Below are 25,987 nucleotides of genomic sequence, written 5' to 3' on the forward strand. Positions count from 1 at the left end.
CTCTGATCAGTCAAGTTGATTAAAATAGAATAGAAAATAAGTTCTCTAAAAAGTATCTTGGTGCATGAATTAGCTTTCTTCATGTTGAATTGTGCTTTTGTATCTTGAATTCCACGTTCTCATGTCACATTGTCATAAAATAGTATTTCCTGACATCTCTAACAAGAGATTACATAAATACTTCTGTGTCCGTGGCTTTTCAATGTGTCTTTTCAGAGAACTTGGCTTAGATCTCAATCTAACAAGCCACTTACATGTTTTTTCTTCTGGACTCTGAGAAGTCTGACTAGAACAAAAGGAATTACTGATAAATTTAAAGTTAAACTGGTACGTCATTTGGGACCATGTTTCAGGTCACTGGAACCCATCACACTCCTTGAAACAAGACTGACATCTAAAGAGAAACCTTTAGAAGTGCACAAGGGCAGAAAGGCTTAGAGCTTGATCCCTGCTGAAAGCTCTTAGAAGACTTTCCAAGACGTCGGTTGGCCTTGGACTGAAACATGGCAATACTTAAAGCTAAAGTTGGATTGAAATATTTTTGCAAACTTTTAAACTCATTTCGCAGGAAATGAGGTGTTAGTGGTCATGCTTGAATTACTTGTTTATCCATCTGTGTTCTCTTTTTCCCCTTTCCTCAGTCTTTCTGGGGTTGGTTTGGCTAACTAATCAATTTTACTAGAGTTGACTAAATAACAGAGATCTCGACCATAATCACACTACAGAGTTTTGTGGAAATAAGTTATTCTTAAGCACTCTGTTAAGTATCATGCCAGCTGAATGAAAGGCTCAGGAGAATGGGGAGCGTTAGGGATGACATAGGGTGAGAAACTTCAGTAGGATCTCAGAGTCAAGCAGGAGGAATCCAGAGCCAAAGGAATCCAGACTCGCCGTGTGCCAGTTGCCATGGAGCTGATCTCTGTCTGCGGTAAAATACGCCCGTTCGTGGTCTTAGCAGAACTTGATGCAAACAAATTCGATCCACAAGTGGTAGACAGAGAGGCTAAATCTTTATAAAATAACGAATCCCCTGCCATTGTCTTGAAACAAATACATTCTGACTGTTATCTTTTTGGGAAACTTGCTATCTGTCCTTTCGCTTTTGGGATGGAGAGGGGATTTATTCTGGAGAAACCGATTGCTGTTTCTCCCCTCTTGAAGCTCTCTACGGTGGGCAGGTGTGCAGTTATTATTAATGATATATATATATAAAATAATAAATATATATATAATTAATGGCTCCTAAATGCAGGATGTGAAGTGACCATTCTGTCTGTGGTTGTCTCTGATTTAGGAACGGAGGGACAATGTGATAACATTATTCAGTTGTACTCGCTACTGAAACGGAGATAGCAAAACATGTGTTCTGTTTCCTGCCATTATAGGCAAAAAGGAAGTTGTTGACGTATGTGGTAGATTTTGGTTCATTATGGGAGGCTGGGAGTAAGAAACCACCATGATTTCTATAGACTCAAGGTTGATTTTGACAGAGAATGAGCCAAGCACCTGCTTTGGCAGAAAATCGTTTCCAGACAATATTTATTTGTTCTGCGGACTAGGCTTAAAACTAAATTACTTCCTAATATTCCAAACTCTCACCAATCCCTTTTTTTTTTTTTTTTTAGAAACTATTTGTGAAATAGAATATTCCTTCATATGTTTCCCACATTTCATATGATGGTAACATTCTAGTTAGCATTCTCTCATTTCCCATTGTCTCCTGTCATTGTGCTATTGATTTACTCTCTGCAGCTTTTGTTGTGCTATTCAGCAAGTGGTAAAAGACTCCACCTGCCTTGTTTTTGGAGGAGTGCATAAGCATTCGTCAATTTGCTCAATCAGTAAATAAAATAAATACCAACAAACTAAATATGAAAAATGCTTAGATCAATTAGTAGATGGTTCATTTCTGAAAGATAACAATGTGAATTTGTTCTAATAAAGAAGAAAACCCATCTCTCTCTCTCTCTCTCTCGTAATTATCTCAATCTGGGGTTTTTTGTCGTTGTTTTAATTTAAGTACTACTTAAAAAAAAAAGTGTTTATTTCCAGTGTTAGCAAGCTTTATAGCAGAAAAAATGTCACCTTCAAATGTTGAGGTTTAAATGTTAGCTGCTAATAAGTACATTTTGAAGGCATGAATCCGCTGTAAACCTCGTGTTTACGTGCTCTGAGAGACACGTGCTGTTGAGTAAAGAGACAAAACATATTCAGTGGTTTCTGTCTTAAGAAATCCATGACCAGAGTACCAGCGATGCTATAAATAAAGATGGGATTGTAATAACTGGATCACATGGATGCATCTGTCCAGAAAGTGTCCAGTTCTAACTGGTACTGTTATACCACTGGCTTTTGTGGTTGTTAATGTTCCTGCCAAGATGACACACAGCAAAATCTTACATTGCATACTGGATGCTAGGCTTGTGAAGCTGCATCAACTTGAATGCTGATCTTGAGGGATCTGAGAGAGAAATAGCAAATAAAACCAACGAACAGAAATATTATTTTGTCTGTACTCCTGTATTTTGTATGTACTCCTTTTTGCTTTCAGAAATCATTAGGAGGATAAGGTTTTCTAAATAATTTAAAAGTGAAGTACGTGTATGTTAACTAAAGGATAACTGTAAAAATACTGTTGCATATTTGTAAATGTTCATGATGTCGACAATAGAGGAGAAGGAATTAAGAGATTACAAATATTAACACGATAAAGTTAAGAAAAGGCTGATTTTATTATAAGTGTATAGTAGTACCTCTTAGGCTGTGAAAATGCCTCACAGTAGAGAGCACAAAAGCTGTGTATCTTGGATATTGAGAGCTGAAAATTTTAGCAGACTTTGTAATACAGGTTTAATATTACATGTGAACCTTATGGCAGGATAGGTCCAACTTCTGTTTGAAAATCCCATTACCGCAGTGTTTCTAAGCACCCTGCAGCATGAGTTTTGGAGTTGTAACACTGCACTTGTGTCTGTGAGAGCTGCATGCTGTTGTGTTCAGATAATGACACTACTTTGGTTTTAATACTTTTTAGGGACACAGACGGAAGAATGCTCTTAGATATTTTTGATGAAAACCTTCATCCCCTTTCGGTAAGTTCATCTGCCTCTTCTTCCCTTTCATGTGAACTGTCTTTCTCTCTGTCTGCTTCATTTTGTTTCAGTCACCTATTTGGAAGTATTTCTTCCTTAGAAATCCGAAGTGCCACCAGATTATGACAAACATGACCCGGAGCAGAAACAGATTTACCGCTTTGTTCGGACGTTGTTCAGTGCTGCTCAACTGACTGCTGAATGTGCCATTGTCACCCTGGTGAGTGTCTGCGAGATTACATCAGCCAGTTGACAGACCCGGTTTTGTTCCCAAAGCTTGGCTTTGTATGATTTAATAGATCTAGGTGCTGCCAGGGAATTTTTTCTCACCATGGAGACCAAGGGAATTTCTCGATGGGAAGAGATACTACAGTTCATTTTCTCTGGGAGAGTAAGCGGTAGAAGAAGAGATTGGGTAACACAGAAGCCGGGTTGTGTCTTGCCCTCGCAGAGCGATAGCGTTACAGGCCACGAGGGTGACTAATAGAAAATGCAGGTGGCAGAAGTGGTCTGAATGGGAGGGAATGTTAAAAGCAGAAAGGCTTCCACTTTGGGGAGGTTTGCTGTGTATCATTGCAGCTCCCAGCAGAGACTCGGGAACAGCTGTACGTAATTTAATAGCACTAATAAGAATTGATGGGCACGTGAAGGATTTGGTGAGTGACTAGTATGTGTTGGTGATGGCTCTTTTTTTTTTACTTGCACTGTACTTGCCTTTCAGGACCATGTCATAGGATTGAACAATTGTACTCAAGGCTGAAGTTTAGCTACTTAAAAATAGCATGACACAAAAGAAGGTTCAGATTTTCAGCTGGTGTGGATCAGCACAACAGTGTGGATTAAAGGAGCTAAACTGATCTCCACCAGCTGAGAACTTCTTTGTTTTCCTGAATTTTTTATCTTGCCAACTCTAGCAAGCATCTTCAGCTTTCAGGCACAATTTTGGCCATGTTCTTGACTCAGGAGATTTTAAACAAATGAAACGTGTTATGTTTGGTTGGTTTTTTGGTTGGGTTTTTTTTTACCACTACAACATGTGGTTTCATAACAGCTTTGTTACGCACTTGAGATCGAAGAAGGGGAAATTGGAGAAGGTGGATTTTGAAGCCCAGACCTACTCATTTCCTCTCAATCTCTCTCCCTTGGTTTCTTAGATAGGTGGCAGGCTTTTCTCCTTCAGACAGCCAGAATGAATTGTACTAGCCAGTACAGAACAGGGATATGAGAGAAATAGGGCAAGAAACACCCTGCAGTGCTCCACCCTTGCATTTTGAAGTATTACTCTACCTAGTTACTTGACCCAGCCATTACTTGTTTTCTGAAATGACATTTTTGTCTGTCTCTTTTACATAATTGCACTAAGTACTTGTCCTTTTCCCTTTTCTTCCTAAGTGTTTTCTGCTGGAGGCAAGATATGTTGTGTGAATCAGTATGTTCTTGTGTAATTTAATTAATCCACTGTCAAAGGCAGTGGAACCTTGTTGTAGTTATCTGTTGTTTGATCTTAGGTTGTTTGATCAATGGAGGACACTATTTAGTAGAAAGGAAGAAGGCTTTTTTAATAACAATATCTTCCTGTTATTGCAATGCATGGAAAGTTCTTCCCCACAAATCTTGTTAACCCAGACATATATTTCAATATCTTTCATTTGTAACTACTTCCTTCCCTCGTATGGTTCTCATGTGGTTTCCCTGCAAGTAACTCTTTTGGTGTGATCTGCAATGAAGTATAAATGTTTTCAACTCATTTGTTGCATTGCAGAGGCATTTTCCATAGCTGTTAGGTCTTGAAACCTCAGGTGGCTTGGGGTTTTTTGCCCAACACAAGATAACAGATAAACTGTTTCATTGCCTAGTTCTCAAAGCAGCCATGCAGACGTCTGCAGACAGATTTGGTGTAGGTGATCAGCATTCCTGTTCTGCTATACATGCCCATGTTTTCAGGATGATGGCACCTGCCTGAGCCCTCTTTCCAGAAAGCTTCAGGTTTTTGGTAATAGTGGTTTACAGGTGTGAAATCCTGCTGCTGCTGTTCTCAGTTTCCTCTGTACTTGTAGCTCCTATTTCTTTATTTGTTAGTGTCATCAGGAGGAGCCCCAGAGACAGATCGTGTTGTTTCAGAGATGTTCAAATGTGGAAATGAACCTGTTAAAAAACAATCAACCTTTCGCCCCTCTCCACACTGTTGAAATCTTAACAGTGTTGATACTGCTATTTATGACCCCTCCAAGTGCTTTCAGTTTTGATACTCTGTCTGGAGGAGCAGAGAGCAGCATTCCCCGCTGGAGCTTATGTTCTGCCGTCGTCTGGCCACCCGTCGGAGAGCAATCTGATAGCCCTGGCTGCCACTTGTCCGCCCTGGGAGGCTGCCAGGAGGCGGGAAGTGGATCTGTGGAGATCACAGTGCATTCTGAACAAGATGCTACAAGTATTATCTTTCTTTCACTCACTCAAAGTATTTTTAAAGAGTCCTAACCACCCCTTTTTACTGCCCAGATTATTAACATGGTCTAAGGTGTGCAGTTGAATGCAGTGCTGTTTGTCTCTTCACATGCCATTAGGCAGAAGCAACAGTCACAATTGGTTATATAGCAGTCTGTGTGTTCAGCACAGGAGCTGAGTAAATGTGATACTCCAGACTGTTAGATAAGCTAATCTCCAGCAAAAAGCCAGCATTGTATTGCTTCAAGCACTTAATTAAAATATTTCAATTAAGGCCTCCACTATTACAGCAAAACCAATTTATAATTAAACAAAAAATTTAATTTTCACACAGCCTCCAGAGCTGCCAAGAGATTTACTGTACTGATAGGTGAAAAATTAAAATCTCAGGTTGAAACAATTAAATACCAATTCACGTTATTTATTTATAAAATAATACTATAAGAATTAAATTAGTTTTCAGGATTGTGTTGCTGATTTAAAGTCTTGCAAATATATATATATTTTTTTTTTTGTCACAGTGAGCAGCTGAACTATACTGTGTGACCTGACTTGGTGAGAAAAATAATGCATATGCTTCTCTCTCAACCCAGAGTGTTCCCACTCTTACTAAAACTGAAAAATGTCTGTTTCTTCACCGTCTCCTCAGATGCAGAGGAGACAAGTTGTACTTACGTTAATCTATTAATTAGATAGCAAATAAAACTGTGAGCAGGAGGATTATCCATACCAACAGGAAAACAATACACTGTTTGCATGTCACGGGAATTAAATATTTATGCTTTGTTCTTTCTTTCTGTAGAAACAAAACAACCCTGTTAGGTAGACCCAAGGAAGGGAATGGTCCAAATTTTCTGCTTTGCCTTGCTATGACTTTCTGAGTTTTGTGCAAATAGACCAGATCTCAGGCTCCTAGTACAGTTCAGTGTCCATAGTAGTTTCAGAGAGGATACATTTTGCATTTGCAAATAAGCAAATATGCTACAGACTGATCAGGTATGATGATGTGTAAATACATATAATACGTGAGCTGAGTTATTTCAGTGAAATTCAGAGGAACGTGCCTTTGAAATATGTTACAAAGTTCATAGTGTGACTGAGAGGATTTGATATTAGGAAATTTGAAATGTGAAGTATGCAAGAATAAATTCTCCTTATGAAAAATAGGGATTTAATTAATCCAGCCAGATGTTCCTGAGTTCTTACTGTACTCTGCAGTCACATTCACAGCAACTAGGTAAAGAGAAAATTGTTGAACTGTGTTATGAAAATTATAGTGTTTGAGGAGAATTTTGGTTTTTATGTGTTTGGAGGAAAGGAGAAAACTTTTAATTTGTTTCCTTTCACTGAAATATTTGTACTTTTAAACGCTGATAAAATACCTGGGTTTTTTTCATATTTCAATTGAAGTATCGATAATCTGATATTTGTTTAAAAGAAACCAAAACACAGCAGGAAGTGACCAGAGTCCATAGACACACTTGATCTGCAGCAAAAGTCCTGTCAGCTGGGCCAGCGTAACTGCTGATCTTTATGCAGCTCTTGGAAGGTGCAGGTTTTTCTGAAGACTTCAGAGCACAATACAAAGTATTGTTCATTGCCTGGTTTGAAAGCTCTCACTCTCCATCCAGTGACCATAAAGGGGTTGTGAGTGCAGTTGGGTGAGTGGGGCAAAGCGCTGAAGCTGTACTCTACCTCATGTAAGAAATCCATGAGGACGGTTGTGTATATCCACCTTGGTGGCCGCCTTTGTCCTGGGCTTCAAGCATTCCCTGGGAGATGGATGAAACCCACCACTTTGGCACATTTGCAGAAGGTCTTCCAGGCACAGAGAGAGAGAAGGTCTCTCCACCCATGCTGTGGATCCTGAGCCCCCTGAGCCGGTGTGGGTCAGGGCACGCTCTGGAGAAGGGCCAGAGGAACAGGGGCTTCGTGCCTGTGCTTTGGGCACTGGTGGGAGCAGAAGACTCAGACTCTGATGCCCGGTTTTAGGGCAATTCTCATCTTTTGACTACAGTCCAATATACAATATAGGCACCATTATCAGTTAGCACCTGTAGGTCTCCCAGTTAAGTCTTGCTTTAGGCTTACTGGGATATACACTTTATAAAAAGACAACAGTGAAACTTGGGGGAGGGATACTTTTTTAATCCCCAAGAGAAGAGGACATTCATTCGAAGAATGGGCATCTGTTTTTTGATGCATCTCTAAGGGCTTCTGTTTGGGCAAAGAATGAACACTGATCACAGTTTTAGACTGGAATGTTGATGTTGCCTAATAGCTTGAGCGCATTTTATATGTGTTACAGATTTTTGTCTTAAAATGAATAGAATAGAGGGCAAACGTGGAGATGTGTGACTTTTCTCTCAGTTCCTTTAGTGCTTTTTACAAATATCTGCAATGGTACTTTGCAGTCGTTCACATTTTCAGAGTTTTGTGACTGCGTTTGTTACTCTTTTTCAACATTTGGTCTCAAAAAATAAAAATCGGATGCATTTGCAAGGACCACGATGATGTGATGTCCTTTTCCACCAAATGGATGGCATCAGACCTTTGTGGAACGTTTTAAATGCCCAGCTGGGCAATTGCAAAGCACAGTTATTTCTGGAGAGCCGTGGTAGGGAACTGGCTGATTGCTTAGAACAGAGCATATGGCAATTTAGTGATTGGATAAGAGCTGTAATTTGGCTGTATGGGACCCACTACCAATTATAATTTTTTTCCGTACAAATATCTTTTTAGTTTCAAGGCATTGTGACACACTGAGGTTTTCTCATTAAAGAGACAGGACTGTGTATTTCTTCGTAGTGTGTTGTGAGGGAAACTGTCTTTGTTAGTTATTCTGTGCTGGTACAACTTATAATGTGAGTTACTTAGTGAGTTCATATGGAGTCTAAATGAGAAAGGGAGGGAATGAGGTTTTAGCAAATACATGTTCATTTCTAGATTCTCAATTATGGTAATTAAAATACCAAAACCATCATCTCCTTTCTGTCAATGTAAGCCAGGTGAGAAATAATTAAAGCCACTAGAGTTTTATTGGTAAAATAGAAATGGAATTTGACATATACCAATATAAAAACAGCATGTGAAAAGCTAATGCTTTACTCTTGCTGCTGCTGCTTCAAAATTTGGAACTGTTCTAGGAATGTCAGTGATATTTCTTGGTGATTGCCTGTTCTTCAATGTGCTGATACTCCCACTGACCCTCCTTGGACAGCACACAACTTCAGCCCTCACCATGTTGCACCACAGGGCACTGCAGACAGACAGGATCATTCAATATTAAGGTTGGAAGGGACCTCTGGAGGTCACACCTGGTCTGGCCTCTCCTCAAAGCACAACCAGCTGGGTCAGGCTGATCAGGGCCTGTCCAGCTGAGTTCTGAATTTCTCCAAGGATGGAATTTTCAGAAACATCCATAGAAAACCTGCTCCACTGTTCTAGGGAAGTCTAAAAAAAGAATTACAGTGTCTGGGTGCTTAGGCTACAACTCCAGTGTGATAAGAGACATCAGTGGAACATTGGAGGTTAAAGTTGAACAGCTTCAAAATGAAGTAACAAAGAGAATCAAAACTTCCATAAGAACCCTATGGTAAGATTTTAATAACATTTGAGTGTTCCTTTGGATTATGAAATATGAAATGAATTGACACTCTCATATTTGGTAGATATCCTCCTGCAGGGAAAATAAAGAGGAAATAAACCTCCACTGATATGTTAACTTTTCTTTCTACTTGAGAGTGTTATATAATATACGAAGTACGCTATAATGTCCTCTGAGATGGAAGAAATGAGATGCTGTTTCGCGCTAATTAAAACTGAACACTTCAGTGCTATCTTTAGTTTTCAGTTTATTCAAACGGATTTATGTTCTGTTGATTGGGATGTTGTGTAACCAACTCTCTGCTATCCAGGATCATGGGAGGCAGGACATCCTAGATAACTGGGACAACATCGGATGCTGTGGTTACTATCAGACACTTGGGAAGTTCAGGATGGATTCACCCAACTGCAAATAAACACCCCAGGGATTAGTTCTGGCTCAGCAGTGGCCTTGCTGGATCTTGGGTGCTGTTGCTGATCCCTGCTAGTTTGTTCCATGTTATGATTCTGTGTCTGGATAAAAAAGTTCCCCAGGACTAGTGGTGACAGTGGGTGGTTAAGCCAAGCCATTGCAAGACCAAGTCCTGGGAGTAACAATCAAAAGCATCCAAACCGTCTCAGCATGGAGTCATTTTGGGTCTGGCAGGTTTATGAGCTCAAGATATGTGCTGAAACAAATTATTTCTGTACCTGTGCTGGACCTGAAATGGTTTTGGAGGCCAAGTTACCCAATTGGCTTATGATTAAATAATAATTTGCCGATGTTCCAAGTGTAAAGGTCAATCATTGCAAAATCTTGGTGCGAGTCTGTGGGAAGAAATGGAAAATAATAATCCAGTATTGCTGTTCTGAAATCTTCAATCTGTACAGTGTATCTTCTGATATGTGTTCAAATTATTAAAATGTCTCCAATGAGGTGCAAGTGTTGCCCATCAAAACTTGTTAGACTGACAGTCATCTAAAACCGCGTGGTTCATGTCAGACTGAGGTATCGAGTTTGTAAAAAAAATGTATTGACGGACCAATGTCCATTGGTATTTTCCAGATCAGAATTGCATTTTCATTTCAGCTAGGAATTGAATTGTGTTACAAATAAGTTTTGAAGGTTGTAGTGTTGTTGGTATTAACGCTGAGTTCTACTTCTTCTTTGCAAGGTGAGAAAAAATGAGAAAGGTATGTTGTTTGGCTGAAGTCACTGAGAGTTTCTGCTAATAACATATCAGTAACTTTCATATTTTATTTAAATATTCTTGTTATCATTCTGTAAAAAAAAAAAGAATCTATAAGCATACAGTCATAGAACTAAGTGGGTAAGGATGGGTGTGATGAAGATTGCTCTTGGAAGCTATTGAAGTGTTTGAGGAGAACTAGATGTTGAATTCAGGCAGAATCAATCTGTTGTCTTTTTGGAATTACAATTTTGAATGTTCAGTAGAGAAGCACTCAAATTTTGCTACAAAAGCTTACTTGCAGAAGAGGCACTGCAAAGGATGAATTAAATTAAAGTAGAAATTAACATTGGTATAACAGCTTCAATTTGTTTTAAGCTTTAGTTCCACTTTTAAGTACGAATGCAGCTGTTAAAAGTGGGTGCAGGCAAATGATAGCATTTATTTTAACTTATGTCTTCTAGATGCAAAAAGCTCATTTTATCTTTTATTAGTTCTGATTCTGCAAAGGAACACCTCCCAAAATAATCCAGAGATTAGCTTTTCAGACTTTTGTTTAAAAAAAAAGTGTTTCTCACATTGTTGCTTCTGCATTTTTTGGTCTTTTAAGGTAATTAAATTTCTTCCGGCGTTTTGGGATGCAAGTTACAGTATTCATTTCTACAGTGAGCTTTTAAACTTCAGCTTTCTCGTATGACTTAAGAGCAGCTAGTCCTAAAGAAAATGTAGAAAGTGTTTTGCTTTTGAAAATTAAGCCAGTGAAACTCATTACAGCACATGAATATACTGAACCACGTAGTACACACAGAATGCCGTGTCTGTTTGATACAAGCCCCATTAGTTAAGAAAATGACCCCTGTGTTTAAGACGTTATTCAATGTATAGTCATAATTGGATACAAATGGCATTCAACGTTTCAGTGATGTTTTTTTTCTGTTTTTTTCCTAACTGAGGTGCAGCATGCCTGCCTGCGTGTGGGAAGGCTCGCTTGCTTTTGCCAGCAAAGGCAGGTGGTGTTCTCCCACCAGCCACGAGTTTGTTGGGGGTGAGTAGCGTAGTGATTAACCACCCCCAGCCTTCCCCATCAGACGGGCTGGGAGCCACCTGGCCGCCCTCCAAAAGCCGCCCTGATTCAGCACATCTTCGCAGCAGCATCCGTCCCCTTCAGCAGTGCCGCCAACCGCTGCCTCTCCTTTTTACTCTGGTGTCCCATCAAAGTCAAAATCTTAGTGCTGGGGCTGTTACTGTGTCCTGGGCCTGGTATATTGAAATGCTCTGAAGTTAAAACCAGCGGTTGACAGCTCCATTTGTCAGCAATGATGGACTTTCTCACGTTTGCATAGGAGACAGAGCTCACTTGGCTGTGTGCGTGCTGCTGGTACGAGGATACTGTCTGTCAGTAGGGCGAGAGCTCAGGTTTGTACCAGCTTTTCCTCTGCCTAAATTTCACTGTCTACAGAGTCACCTGGTTCTCTCCAAACTAGAGCTAAGGAGAGCCAGAACGAAGACTGTGTGTGTACCTGAGTGGGCTTGACTGCAAGTTGAAGAGCTACACTAATGTGACAGCAGAGGCACATCTCTGGTAGACAAGTCCTGATTGCAGTGAATTCCCACATTGGCCGAGGATCTCGATAAACTTTTACAAATGTTTGCTGCAAGTCTTGTTGTTTTTCTGTCTTTTCTTACTTGAACACATACACTTAAAACGCAAGGCTGAGTCAGGGAACCCACAGCAAGTGCGCAAAACAAAGTGCTGTCTTGTAAGGCATTTTCAGGAAAGGAGCCAGGAGCCACACTAAGCACCTCTTTCCTAGTGAGATATTTATCAGATGCTCAAATATGGTAAAAAAGCTAGTATATGGATAGTGTCTTATTAAGCTCCTATTTAATTTTAAAGTTGGTTTCTCAAGTATATGCTGTTGAGAAGGTAGTAGCGGTCTTTCTTAGAACTCATTTTGTTTAGCAATCTGTTGTTATTAATGTAATTGTGCTCCTGTTATCAATAGCAGATAACTGTTCACACAGCATGTTGACAAACTCTCTCCCTTTTTACTTAGGTGTGAGTTTATCTGTTATGAATTATTCTGCTTTATGTCGTTCCTAGCAATGTCATTCTTACCTGTTCTTATCAGTTTATTTTTTTATCTCTGAATGCCTCTGAATTTGAGGCCACAACAGAACCCTTCCTCTGTTTTTGTTTTGTTTGTTTGTTTTTTTCCTTTCCTTTTTTCTCTCTCTTTCTAAACTAGAGCTGCGCATAAGAAAGGATACTATTTTGGGGGGGGTTGTATGCTTTCTATATCTATAGATGTAGAATATTCATTCAAAATCTACTAAAACTGCATGCAGAGCATGCAGATACTGGTGAGATCCATGCGCCACCTTTTTCCTGAGTTGGGTGTTTCTGTGGCTTGATCAGTGTTTGGTTTTGGACCACGCAGAGGAGAGATGAGTCTCTTGAGTCTCCACCACTCTTCTCATCCACCCAATTACACGCTCTTGTTTCAGTTTCTGTCTTGAACCCTTGCCTTGGAGGGAGCCCTTGCTTGTTTTTAGGGACTTAATTTTAGTTTCTCAAAGCATTTAAACTGTACTGTTTATTTTTGATTCATGCACCACTTGAAAAGACTTCATAGGCAAAACTCCCAATACCAAATTTTATACATCAAAATCTTTTCAGACTGAGTCTGAAATCTGTTTTTAATAATGGGCTTGACACATAATTTGCAATTTGTAATTTTGTACTTAAATAGCATCTATGAGATGTTGCTTTTCCAGATAAGATCTCTATGCATTTACCATTTTGTATGTACTCTCCTTTTATAAGTTAGTTGTTGTTACTTGTTTAAAGTTAGTCCAGTATTTATTTGAAGGTAGAGATATCCCCAAAACTTGGGATAAATATTTTCTAAATGTTTTGTGGATTTCAGTATTTATCTATTAATCAGTCATAATACCTCTTAAAAATGTTTTAAATTGGTGAGTAAAAAACTTCAAAATTATTTTAAAACATAAATATCTTAAAGGAATATTTTCAGTTTTCTTAGTGGCCGTGTATTTCTTTTGCTAGAGCAGAAGTAAATTTCCTTCAGCATCTGTAGAAGAATATCTGTAGGTATTTAAAACTCAAAACAAAATGCTGGTCGTTCAGAGTCCGAAGCAATGTTCTGTCTTTATAAAATATGCAACCTTTCCAGTAGGTGTGGTATTCTGCATGTATGTTGTACTTCAATCAAAGTATCTCATAAAATCTCCTGCTAGTTTCTGTCAGTCAGTGAAGACTCTTGTAACTACCAGCCCACATCACCGCCTAATAGCTTTTTGTCTCAATGCAGTGAAGAAGATGTAAGATCTGTAACAAGATACAAATAATAGGTAAATGCAAACCTGTATTTTTATAGAGTAGCATATCAGGACGAATTGTTTGTTTTAGTAAATGTGTCCATGTTGTCATGTTGAAGCACTTTTCAGTTTCAACTTCTGCTCTGTCGTGCACAGCAAGTGGTTCCAGGGGTGAGAAACCAGACCACAGAACACGTTCACTGCCTGGTGCCAGTGAGGGCAGTAACAAAAGTTTCCACCCGAATCAGAGCAGCATTTACTAAATGAATGACTGCATCTCAGTTTCCTTGAATCACTGACAGACGTGAAACTTGTTTGAAACAACCTCAGAGTGAACTGAGAAGTTGCTCTTGGGAGAGGTAGTCTGTTGAGGAGAGAAAATTGTGTTCTTTCAAAACATGAATTAATTGTCATATGACTTTATTAGTGACCGTTACAGCCACTGTAACTCAAGTTTTGTTTTCCTTCAGTAAGAGTGAAGACCTTTCTGGTGGCCACTTCAAACAAAAGTTGTCTAATATTGTGTGGTTTGTATTTTTTCCCATGATTTTCTTGCTCAGTAGGCAGTTTATACTGTGAGATGGTTCATTTTGTGGACTGTGTACATGTATTCAGAGGTTTAATATTTCTTTCATAAAATATATTTTCTTCTGCAAAAGTTTAGATTATACAACAGCTGTCTACTGTTTTCAATGATCTGTTGCCAAGCTCTAATTACATGTGCGTATCACAATTGTGAAAATTAATGGACAAAACTATGCGAATGATGGAATAGGCCTTGATGTTATTGTGCATCTGTAAAAATACATGGGATTCAAAAAATATTAATTATTATTTCATTATTAATTGAATCCTATTTTCTACTAATGTTAGACCGTTCAAGAAGCACAGATCACCACAGCAGCTCTGTGTGCTTGTATTAGTGCAAATCCTTATAGAAAGCACTGGTGAGCTGTTCTGGCTTTTAGAGTTTCCCCCCTAAGGTCACCCTTTCCCCATCCCCTCAAGTCCCTACCAGCATTGAATTTTTGATGTACTAGTTGTTCTTCAGATATTTATTTGATTTTATTTTTTTATGTATTAGCTATTCTTTGGGTATTTTTTCATAGATACTAGCTATTCTTTGGGTATTCTTTGATTAGGTGCCAATAAGCATTAACTTAATCAATCTGCAGGAGATTTATTGTGTCTGCTCAGCTAGTACATAAACTGTTTTAATGTTTTGGATTGCAGAAGTATTCAGTTTTGTTTATCGTCTCACAAGTAAATATTCGTAATTGTGATTTCCCTTTCCCTAACAGGGAGTAGGTAGCCACACAGATCACCCACAACTGATATTTCTTAAAATGCATTTTGTTTATCAATCTGTTATTACTGATGTAATTGAGTTGCTGTTACCAATAGCAGGTAACTGTTCACACAGCGTGTTTACTTACTTGGTCCCATGGATCACTCGTGCATTCCCTCATAATGGCTGGAGCATCAGTTTGGGGGGGCAACCTAGCTCTGTGTTTGGAAACAGGGGGCCATACTGCACCCCCCACCCTAGCAGCTCCTTGGTAGGTGTTCAGAAAGTCCCTCCAGGGTCCCTTGTTTCATCAGATGTGCTCATATAACCCTGTAGTCTTAGCAAGTTGTAGCCACCACCCTCTGGGCTGAGGTCTGGGCTGTGCTGGTGGCCTGGGCCAGGTTGGGCCAGACTCTGGTGTCCTGAGCTTACCAGTTCTTGTAGGTCCTCCACTATTATGAATTAATTACCTTCTTAGCATGTAATTTCCTCTCTGTTCAGCCTGCTGTTTCTCTGGTAACTGTTCCTCTGTCCACGCTATAGGTGTCTGTAGAACCTCTTCACACAGGCTCGCCAGAGAGGCCCTGTATGACGTGATGCTATATCTGATAAATTACCCATAAATTACAGCTATAGTTGTTTGTATGATAGCTAGTAACTCTTATTAGTAGGATACCCTTGCTTTCCTCATTAGTAATTAGCATTTCATTTGTTTACGTTATTAATTTAATTATTTAAGCTATCGTTTGAATTCATTCCAACATGTGGCTATATTAGCAACAGTTACAAATAGAAAAATGAGAAGTTTGTTTCTGTTAATATGGTCAGAAGGCAAAGGCCAACTAAAATATGAATTTACTACATCCAGTCTTGAGCTTGGCATAAATGTGTGTATTTAAATGTACAGCTTTTATAAAAGAATCTTCTTGAGAGCAGATTGTGGTTTTAAAATTTCTGGAATGAATTTTGAGAATAATTTTCTTTTTCATTTCTACTTAATAGCGAAATAGATTAAGTCTTGATTTTAATGTGCTTCCACAGGTATACCTTGAAAGACTTCTAACTTATGCAGAGATAGATATTTGTCCAGCAAACTGGAAGCGAATTGTACTGGGTGCAATTCTGCTGGCATCCAAAGTTTGGGATGACCAGGCAGTGTGGAACGTGGATTACTGCCAGATCCTGAAAGATATCACGGTTGAAGACATGTGAGTGCAGTATGTTTATCTTTGTCTATGAATGCCAAGATCTGTGTATATGAGGGGGATGGGAGATTCTCTCATAAATTACATAAAGTTTGTGTTTCTGCGTTGTATATAAACATGGTGGATGCTAATAGATGGCATGAAGTCTACTTGACAGTTGCTTACATAGAAGCCATACATTATCTTTTTTTTTTCTGGTTGGAGTATATTGTGCCACTGGATGATCATGCATGGTGGTGAAAACAGACCTGCAGAATATTTAAATGTATGACTTGATAAACAACCCCACATCCAATGAGCCTGCATGTGTTCACTTCAGCAACATTGACTGTCATGCTAGTTCTCTGTGCAGACAGTAAACCAACATGTAAGGCAGGAAAAAAATTGTTGTGACCCTAATGACCCTAAGATGATCATCCACTTATTTATTGCCATTATTCAAAATAAGTACTTTGGGGTTTTTTCCTTTTCCTCCCTTTGTATTCTGCTGCATTCGTTTAAAAGATGTTAAAAATCTAACACTTTTGCTTGCAAAGAGAAATTTCCGTTTTTCGTCTTTTTTTATCTGATGGCATTCATAAGAAGTGCATATTATAACAGCATAGAGGGTTGTGATATCTGGCTGGATACTCCTGAGACATATTAAGACCAAATAATAAAAGAAACTGTAGTAAGAATAACCACAATTAAGATCTTAATGTTTACAAATACTAAAATGAATGCTCATTTCACTAAATAGTCGAGTGTTTTGCTTTTTTGGTTGGTTGGTTAGCAGATATTACATGTATTGGTTGAAGTGCCCAGGGTTTGTATCATATGTGTGTCCAGGGCTGGGTCACATCCCATGCACACTTTCCACGGTGGTCTTGCCGGAGCTGCCATGTGTGGGAGAGCCGTGCTGGAAGGGCTACAGCTGGAATTGGTGCTGGGATGGGGCCAGAGGGGCCGGATGCCTCATAGAATCACAGAACACCAGGTTGGAAGCGACCACAAGGATCATCTGGTCCAACCTTGGCAAAAGCCCAGTCTGGACAAGATGGCCCAGCACCTTGTCCAGCCCCTGCGGCTCATGCGTTCAGAGAATCACCTTTTCAGTCTACTGGTGCACCTCATTTTTATAAGAACTAGTAACAATCAAATGATTAGCAAGATGTTTTAGTACAGTATCTGTGTGTTTCAGAGCTCTTCTAAGCCGAGCTTGGTGTCTGTAATGAGAAGTATATAGACTTGTCTCTGCTTTAACTCACTTAAATCAGGATGGCAGCCACTGAAAAGAGTTGGCTGTGCATAAGCACTCTGGGAAGAGGGAAGAATGAAGGAGGGAAGTAGATGAGAAGAAATGTTTACACGGACAGAATGTTTTTTGAATCTCAGTTTGCAGTCTCAAAGCAGTGAAAGGCCAAGCGTTTTTGCTAAAGCAGCCCTAATTTAGTTTCTTAATAGCTCACCGTTTGTCAGATTTATAGCTGGTCTAAAAATGATCTGTAAGGGAAAGGTTGAGTGTTAGGAGTCAGCTGATGGCTTTAAATTAGGCATGGTCATACACTACTAGATAAGACTTATAAATTGTGAGTAGCTGTCATTGTTCAAGTATTAGGAAAGTTATCTCTAAATCTGTATCAACAAGCAATTTGTTATAAGGTGTTTTTTTCCTGAGTCAAAGTGAAAAACACAAAGCTTGTGTGGCTGTGGTATGCCAGACTTACTTTCATTAGTTTGGGGAAAAACTCTCATTTCAAAATAGAGATGGGAAATACCACATAATCCCATTTCAGTATCTGTTTTAAAACATATAAGCTACTTTAAGGACTTATTTTCCAAAGTCACCCAGATAGAACGAGATTTCCAAAATAAAAGCGGGGCTAAGAGGGGCAAGAAGCTGAAATCAGGCCCTTCGCATTTCTTTGTGCAATATTATTCCGTGCAGAACAATTTGATAACGCTTCCTTGACTGTTTTGAGTGTTTCTTGAGTGATTTTTGCAAAGCTACTTTTCCCTTGATCCTTTTCTTATGCTTTCGGGTGTTCGGTGGCAGTAAGTGCCTCCCTCCCTTCACTCCTTCTTCAAGGCAAATCTGAGGACTTTTAAAGTGTTTCTGAAGCTGGGACATGAGCTGGAGTGCTCAACAGCTTGAAGCAGACTGACAGGTTTGGTTGTGCCACATGACAGTGTTAATCAGGAATGGTTATAAATATGAGTTTTGAAACTGCTGATTCTCAGGGCTTTTTGTTTCTTTTTTTTTTTTTTTTGAAGGCAGGCGATGAGGCCAACTGTGATAGTGTGAAAGGAAACAAAAAGAAAAGAGGTTATTGTTTTTGACAAACACATACGATGGTGCTGCTGTTAGCAGTTACACTTGAGCTATGTAACACCGTCACTCACGTGGCAGGCCTGTGCTGCCATGTAACGTCAGCCTGCTTTCTGCACTGCGGATTCCTTAACCAAGCTCTGAGGCCTTGTCCTCAAAGTTTGTAGCTTCTTAATCTCTTCAGAGTTCTCACAAACTCCAGAAGCCTTTGGAGGCCCAGTGCTCTCTATGTGGTTCTTGGTAATCTGGCTCATAGGCTTTCTGTTTGGAGCTTCTTGACAATCCTCCAGTGAAGATTTTGATGCTTGTTGACCTGATGTTTATATTCCTGTTGCCTGTTTTTCCAATATTTTTTTCCTCCTATCCCTAGTGTGGTGGATTTTTTTTCTTATTTTTCAGGTAGTTAGGACAGTACAGTATTATGATTTTTAAGTGCCTAGCTCTGTGCAAGACAGGGCCTTTCATTGTTTATATTAATAAGGCAGAAAAGCTCTAGGTCAAAATCTTCAACTGCTGTGAATCATTCAGCATAAGTGGTGCAGGCCTTTCAGTGTTTTGTAAGTCACTAGCACTACATTGAGCTGTGTCTAAAAGCTACTGGAGGACTTGGAAGGACTGAACTGCAGCGTGTGCCTGTGGTCGTGTGTGTAGCATCACCTGGAGTTTCTGTGTGAATCTGAGGGGTGGCCACAGGAAAGCAGATGCCAAAGCAGTCTAATGTATATGTATGGAGGAAGGAGGGTATGGTGGCTAGTTAAATTATGTTAGTTAAAGTAAGAAGCAGCTGTATTTTTTTGTTCTTTCTCAGCTGTAGTTAGTCTGCTGATCTAACCTTCAAATCTGAGAGCTAGGGGATAGTAAGAATCTGAGGCTGCATATTGTTCTTAAAGATTTGGCGGTACTCTTCAAAAGAGGTACATACAATGTCTTTCTGCATTAAAATAGGCTTTATATGATCCTTTAACATAGATCTTTAGGCTTAGCTTGCAGAAAGTAAAATGGTGGCAGGATAAAAGGACATTTTAAAATAATCTACTTTGTTTATTGATAGACATCTTAAAATGGTTTTTTTTTTTCATTTTTATTGTTTGAAAGATAGAATCTTCCACAGTGTGAATTCATTCCAAGAAGTCCATATCTGTCTTTCAGATAGCCTTTTAATGTTAACTAATATTTATAATTAGAATTTTGGCAGAGAGAGAGTGAAGGTAAGGAAAGACACTGATTATGATGTTAGAGTGATGTAAGAGTAGAGTGACAAGAAGAAAAATCATTCAGGGTTGAAAAACTACTGTACCAGTACCACTACTTATCCTCAGATCCTTCCTTGTCTGTTGCCAACTGCCTGCACATCCCTCGCACGCTTACACCGCACTCAAAAAGTAGCTTAAATGCAATGTCATAGTCAATACCTGCTGGTAACACAGCTGTGTGGTCCATATACTCTTCAGCAAACATACAGCTTTTACCACACATTTATTTTTTTATTTCTCATGTCTTGAAATCACTGTTTCGAATTTTATCACGTGTCCCTGCATGAGTATTATGTAGGATGTCTGGTTACTGTGCAATTTGTGAAAATTTCCAGTCCTTAACTTTGTTGGTTTGCATATTTCTTAATATACTTCCTAATGTAATAGTGTAGGTAACCAAAGTTTTCACAGTGTGGGAGCTCAAATAGAACCTCTGCTCCTATCAGGTATTTTGACAATGTCATTTGTTTTAGGTATTGAAAAACAAATGATCACCACTGTGAATTTTGATTGCACGTCCTAGGGAAAAATTGCTTCATTCTGTTTATAAAGAAAGAAAAGACAGTATGCTGAAAAATTCAAGTTTCCCATGACTAGTTTTAAATGATTGATTATGAAAGGCTGAAGAGAGTAAATAAGTTCTCCAGTAATTTAGGTGTTCAGAATAGTTTGCAGCATTTATGAGAGATGTGTGACGAATTTAGGGCACGTTTGCATTTTGCATTTGCATAGCTGTGTGTGCAGATCCACCTAGTGGAGGTACAGCAGAAACTACAAGAAAATTGTTTTCCTGCTAGCTTTTCTTTCCCGCATTGTATTAGCTGAACTGATAAAGGTGCCCTTCCGCTAGCAGAAGTTTGTGTCATGGTTTGATGGGCATTGCAGTAGCAGCTGCAAGGGGCAGCGTCTTTCATATTCCTCGCTGGTATACGTACACCAATAGCACTTGGTAGACTAGGTCAAACCTTAGGCTAGGATAATTGCATCTGGCAAGAATAAGAAATGAACTTGGTTTATACCATTTGCAGTTTAAAGTAAATTACATTCAGAATGCAGAATCTGAAATACATTTTCACATTTATCTTCTTTCTACAGGAATGAGCTGGAACGCCAGTTTCTTGAGCTGTTGCAGTTCAATATTAATGTTCCCTCCAGTGTTTATGCCAAGTATTATTTTGATTTGCGTTCCCTGGCAGAAGCGAATAACTTGAGTTTTCCTTTGGAGCCCCTCAGCAGGGACAGGGCATATAAACTTGAGGTAAGACACTTTCCTTTTAGGTTGCTCAGAGTTGAATATATGTGGGGATTTGGAATTTTTATGTTGTTTCTCCCTTCTCTTCCCAAATATTCCCATCTGTAGTTAGAACATAAATATCATGTGCTCTGATTTCCGTAACTATTTTGTGCTTTGGGTATTCATGGACGTGAAGACAGCTTTTTGAACTTCATACCGTGTCTTGCTTTCCATTTCTTTTTCAGTTCCAGTTGTCTGAATTGGGCTTGTTTTTGTGTTTTCATTTGGTTTCTTGAAACTCATTATCCACCTGAAGGACAGAATATTAACAAATATTGCTGAAAATAACTATTCCACGTGCTTGTTATTTGCTATCGCTCCACTTCACGTGGATCCAAGTCTGTTATCTTCCATCGTGTTTTTCTCAGTAATGGGGAAACAGAAATGAGCACACGTCTTTAGTGAATAAATCATGTATGCTTATGAGACCTGAATATACCATGTGCAGAAAACACAATATTGGGTGGTCTGGACCTGCAAAATGCAGGGCACTATGAATTCACACACACACAGGAGGAATTTAAAATAATCTTGACAATATTGGGCACTTTGCAAGTCTGGAATCTACTTCTCCTGAGCTTTCATATATGACTTTTTCAAATAAGGGCATTATTGCATGAGCGCATACGCATTTTGTTACTAATTTTGAAATTCATCATTAGGTGCTAACTGCTTTTAACATTGCACGTCTTTAATTGTATAACAGCTTGCACCAGAGGTGAGCTTTGCATGTTCTGAAACTCGTAGTGCTTTTGTAAAACAGGCAGGCAGCACTATACAAGTTTTTGTGGGGGGAAATGGTGTGTGGGAAGATTAATTGACTTGTTTGTGACTGTAATGGGAACAGAAAATGTTTGAGAAAGAATCAAAGCAGATTTCACTGAAGTTGTATTTCTCATTCTTTCTAGATATTCTTTCTAAATTTCACAGGTAGCTCTAATAAGAATGTATCTTAATTCTGTGTATGGAGTGTGATGTAGATTTGCGTCAGATTTTTGTTTCTATTGAAGACAATTTCTAAAAATGAAAATTCATTTGGATTGTAATCTGAAATGAAAGAGATAGTTTACAAAGTTACTTAGATAATGGATCTTGATAATAAGTTCTGTTACATAAACTAAAATTGAGCAAATTGCTTTTTAAAGATAATTTAGTACACAGTTTTTCCCCACACTGTTAGTCTGTGTTGCACACAATGTACAATAGCAGGTTACAAATGAAGGTAACGGCGATAGCTCCTAAAACCTTAGAAGAAAACAGGATATGACTGTGAATACCCAGAGGATACTGATGGTTCTTCTTTACTAACTGAAGAGAAGGCATATTTTAAAATAATGGGATTTTTTTTTTAAATAAATCCTTTTCAATAAAAACTTGCCCGTGTTGGGGATGCTTTGCGCTGCCGCACGCGCTGGCTGTGAAGTGACCCTGCCAGGCGAAGCAGATGTCTGCAGGGAACAGGAGCTGCCGTGGAACCAACCTGGTCCACCAGCTCCTTGCCCCAGTTCTGTAGCCAAAATGAAGGGGACATGACAGGAACTGCCTCGTTCCCTGGCAGTTCTTGGTTGTCATTAGTGTGCCCTTGAAACTGGTTGACAGCATAATTTATAGCCTAGTTCCTTGAGCACAGTTAAGCATTTCGTTTGCCAAGAGTTATCAAAATGCATTTGCAGCACTTTTCTAGGTCTCTCGTGTGCTGTTCAGCCCAGAGCTCTCTGTTTTTAAAACAGTTGCTGGGCTTGTCAAGTGGAGGAGATGTAGTACCACATAGGCTGTGATAGTTTTGATCCTGAGAGAAAAGCTGCAGTCTGTGATGAGGGATAACAGACTCGTAGTGAGTGTATATGTGCAGTGGAAGGATTTGCCTTGTCTGGTAAATGGAAGGGAAGGGACCTTGCTCGGTCCTAAGATTTTAAACAACTTATTTACTGACATTTGAAGTCATGAAAACTCTTGCATAGAGAAATGGCTATATTATAAAAGATTTTTTCTGCTTTTATGTTTTCAAGCTATTTTATGAGTCCGAAGCAGGAGCATTAGATATGGCATGGCAGAATCTGCATTGCTATGTCTGCAAATATCATGAGGTTGACATACCTGTGGTAAAAACAAACAAAAACCCAACACCAAGAAGACCAAAGACAAGGCTAGTAAATACCATTCCTCATCAAATGGAAATGCTGGACAAGATCCATCAGCTTTGAGGTGTTGTAAGAGGTTGTAGTACTCGTTAAAAAAATACAACTTTCTGGAGCATCTCTAGGGGATGTTTTTCCATATATAATGTTCCCACAAATGACGCTTAAGTACCTTTGTCTTTTAAATTGCTAAATGAAAGTAATTTTTTTTTTTTTACTTTACCTGTGGCCTAAAAGTGTACTGAATTTGTTATACCAGTCTACCTAGTAGCCAGAAACCATTTTCATGACCTCTCTTTCTTTTTTTTCCCCATTGTATGGGGAAATTAAAAATGGCAAATAACCTTTCATTAGATCATCCAGTCTGTCCACCTGCCAATGCTGTTTTTTCAAACTAGCATATGTTGTAGTGTGTTTTCTCCTTCCTTTTAATTATGTCAAATGTTGAGGCTTCCTTTGCTTCTCCTGAGAAACTATTTTCTAAGATGGGTGATTTTTCTGCCAAGAAAGTTGTTAGATATCCAACCTTAATCCACTATTTTGCAATTTCCTACTCTTGCACGGGGTTATTCTTCCATGTACTGAGCTGAATATGAGTCAGATTCTGCTCTTGGGGTAAGTCCTCAGAACGCACCTACCCTGTTTCTGCTGTGGTCTCAGCACTGTGCTTGTTTCAAGGCTAGATTTTGTAAGAGCATTTGTTAGTGCACTCCCAGCTTAACTGACTGTATGTTGTCCGAGCTTTTCATTATTAGGACAGTGCTTGAGCACATGGTTCAAACCCTTTGAACTATGTGCTGTATTTTCTTGGCCCTAAAGAGGTGCAGTCCCATAGATCAGACAAAGAAGAGGAGCAAAAGATATAAGTAACAAGCAGTGTCTTTATATCTCTCCAGCCTCCTGCTGTCACAGTGATTGATTGTGATCCTTCACGTTTTCTGTGTTCAGAACCCTCTTAGCCAAGAAGTGAAGACAGAGCTAAACTCCTCTGCCCTGTTGTCAGGAGTAACCCAACTGCTCTTCTTTTCGTTCCCTATAAATTAAGGATAACCCCCATCACAGAATCATAGAATCATTTTTGTCAGAAGAAAACCTCAAGACTGTTAACTTAGCGCTGGCACTAAACAGTGTGCCCAAGAACCTCATCTACGTGTCTTATCAACACCTCCAGGGACGGTAACTCAACCACTACCCTGGACAGTTTTCCTAATATCCAATCTGAACCTCCCCTGGTGCAGCTTGAGGCCATTTCCTCTTGTCCTATCACTTGCTACTTGGGAGCAGAGACCAACCCCCTCCATGCTACAGCCTCCTTTCAGGCAGTTGCAGACAGCGATAAGGTCTCCCCTCAGCCTCCTGTTCTCTAGGCTGAACAGCCCCAGTTCCCTCAGCTGCTCCTCATCAGACTTGTGCTCCAGACCCTTCCTCTGCTTCGTTGCCCTTCACCGAACTCTGTCCAGCACCTCAATGTCTTTCCTGTAGTGAGGGACCCAAAACTGAACACAGGATTCAAGGTGTGGCCTCACCAGCACCAAGTACAGGGGGACGATCACTGCCCTGGTCCTGCTGGCCAGCTAGCGCTGACAGAAGCCACACACTGTTTCTGATACCAGATTCCTTTGCCTTATTGTAGAATGGAAATAGCAGGTTTGAAATTTATGTGGTGCTCAGGGAAGTTGCTGTGCACATGCAGTACTTAAGGTGGTTCAAAACTTAAGTGGCAATGAGCAGCAACTCTAAGTGTATGTACACCAGTGATCATCACTGATCTGCCCATACACACTTGCATTATCCCAGAGATGTGACCCTGTTAACACTTAAGTGTTTTCCATCATCACAACATCTAGTTGTTCCAGTGATTTTTCTTCTTTCTTCCATTTTCCTTATATATAACCCTTCCAGACTTAGTGCTGTCTGTCCCTGCTAAGCTCTCTGTCCATTTTTTGGGGTGTTGCAGCACTGGCAGTTGCCGGCCTTTGTGCATTCCCAGCAGTGAAGCCATGCTCAGCCCTGCTGCCGTCCTGCCCTACACAAACTTGTGCATGCAGCCAAAATTCATATTACTACTACGGCCTTTCTCTTCTCTCCCTTCTCCTGACTGGCCCCCTTCACCACTGGCAAAGTCTCATCTAGAGTCATATAACTCAGCAGAGGAACTGACTTCTAGTTCTGTATGCGTATATATATATATATAACGGAAGAACATACATGTATGCATTTTTCCAGTTGATGACAGATATTACAATCAAGTTCAACATCTATGTAATTGAATAGTGTTGCTGTTTTTAGGAATGTTTTGATTTCATAATGAGAAATGGTACCTTGCAACTGTCAAAAAATTCTTTTCTAGCAATAAAAGAAACAGAAATATCAGATGACATGTTTATAAGTTTATCTGGATTTATTTTAACTGAAGGACAATAATAAATATTTATAATTTTCTGCTTTTGTCTTCTTTCCTCATATGTGAGGCTAAAGTTTACTCACTAACTTGTCAAACAGGCTCCAAATGTTAATTTTGCAACTTATTTGTAAATGAAGAGGCATCTGTAGACAGAGTACTGCTTTAAACAGCAGTCCATGTGTTCCTTATCTATATGATTAATCACCAGGGACTAGAGGTGCCAAATAAGAAGCGCCACTCCCAAGCAAAATTTTGTTTTGTCTGACCAACTGCCAGAACAGAAATTCTCCTGTGAAACAGGCAATTTTGAACTCTATACTTTCTCTGGCTGTTTGGTGCCTAAGGTAACAGCCTGATTTTGGCAGCTGAAAGACGCTGAGCTTCACCTCACTGTACCTGTTGGCCAAGCTGTGCCTTGGAACATTATTTCATGATTGAACTCTTTT

The 25,987-nt window shown here is 39.4% G+C and overlaps 1 protein-coding gene across 3 annotated transcripts in view; it reads left to right on the forward strand.

The window, feature by feature from the left end:
- CCNY (cyclin Y) overlaps window positions 1-25,987 on the forward strand; it is a 122,549-nt gene that overhangs the window by 92,964 nt on the left and 3,598 nt on the right. For all 3 annotated transcript variants that reach the window (XM_065831172.2, XM_071805302.1, XM_065831173.2), the window contains 4 exons: window positions 3,035-3,092; window positions 3,193-3,312; window positions 15,981-16,147; window positions 20,801-20,963. In XM_065831172.2, coding sequence (XP_065687244.1) covers window positions 3,035-3,092; window positions 3,193-3,312; window positions 15,981-16,147; window positions 20,801-20,963 — 508 coding nt within the window. The remainder of the gene's footprint in view (window positions 1-3,034; window positions 3,093-3,192; window positions 3,313-15,980; window positions 16,148-20,800; window positions 20,964-25,987) is intronic.

The sequence above is a fragment of the Patagioenas fasciata genome, chromosome 2, assembly GCF_037038585.1.
Source record: "Patagioenas fasciata isolate bPatFas1 chromosome 2, bPatFas1.hap1, whole genome shotgun sequence".
Taxonomy (NCBI): domain Eukaryota; kingdom Metazoa; phylum Chordata; class Aves; order Columbiformes; family Columbidae; genus Patagioenas; species Patagioenas fasciata.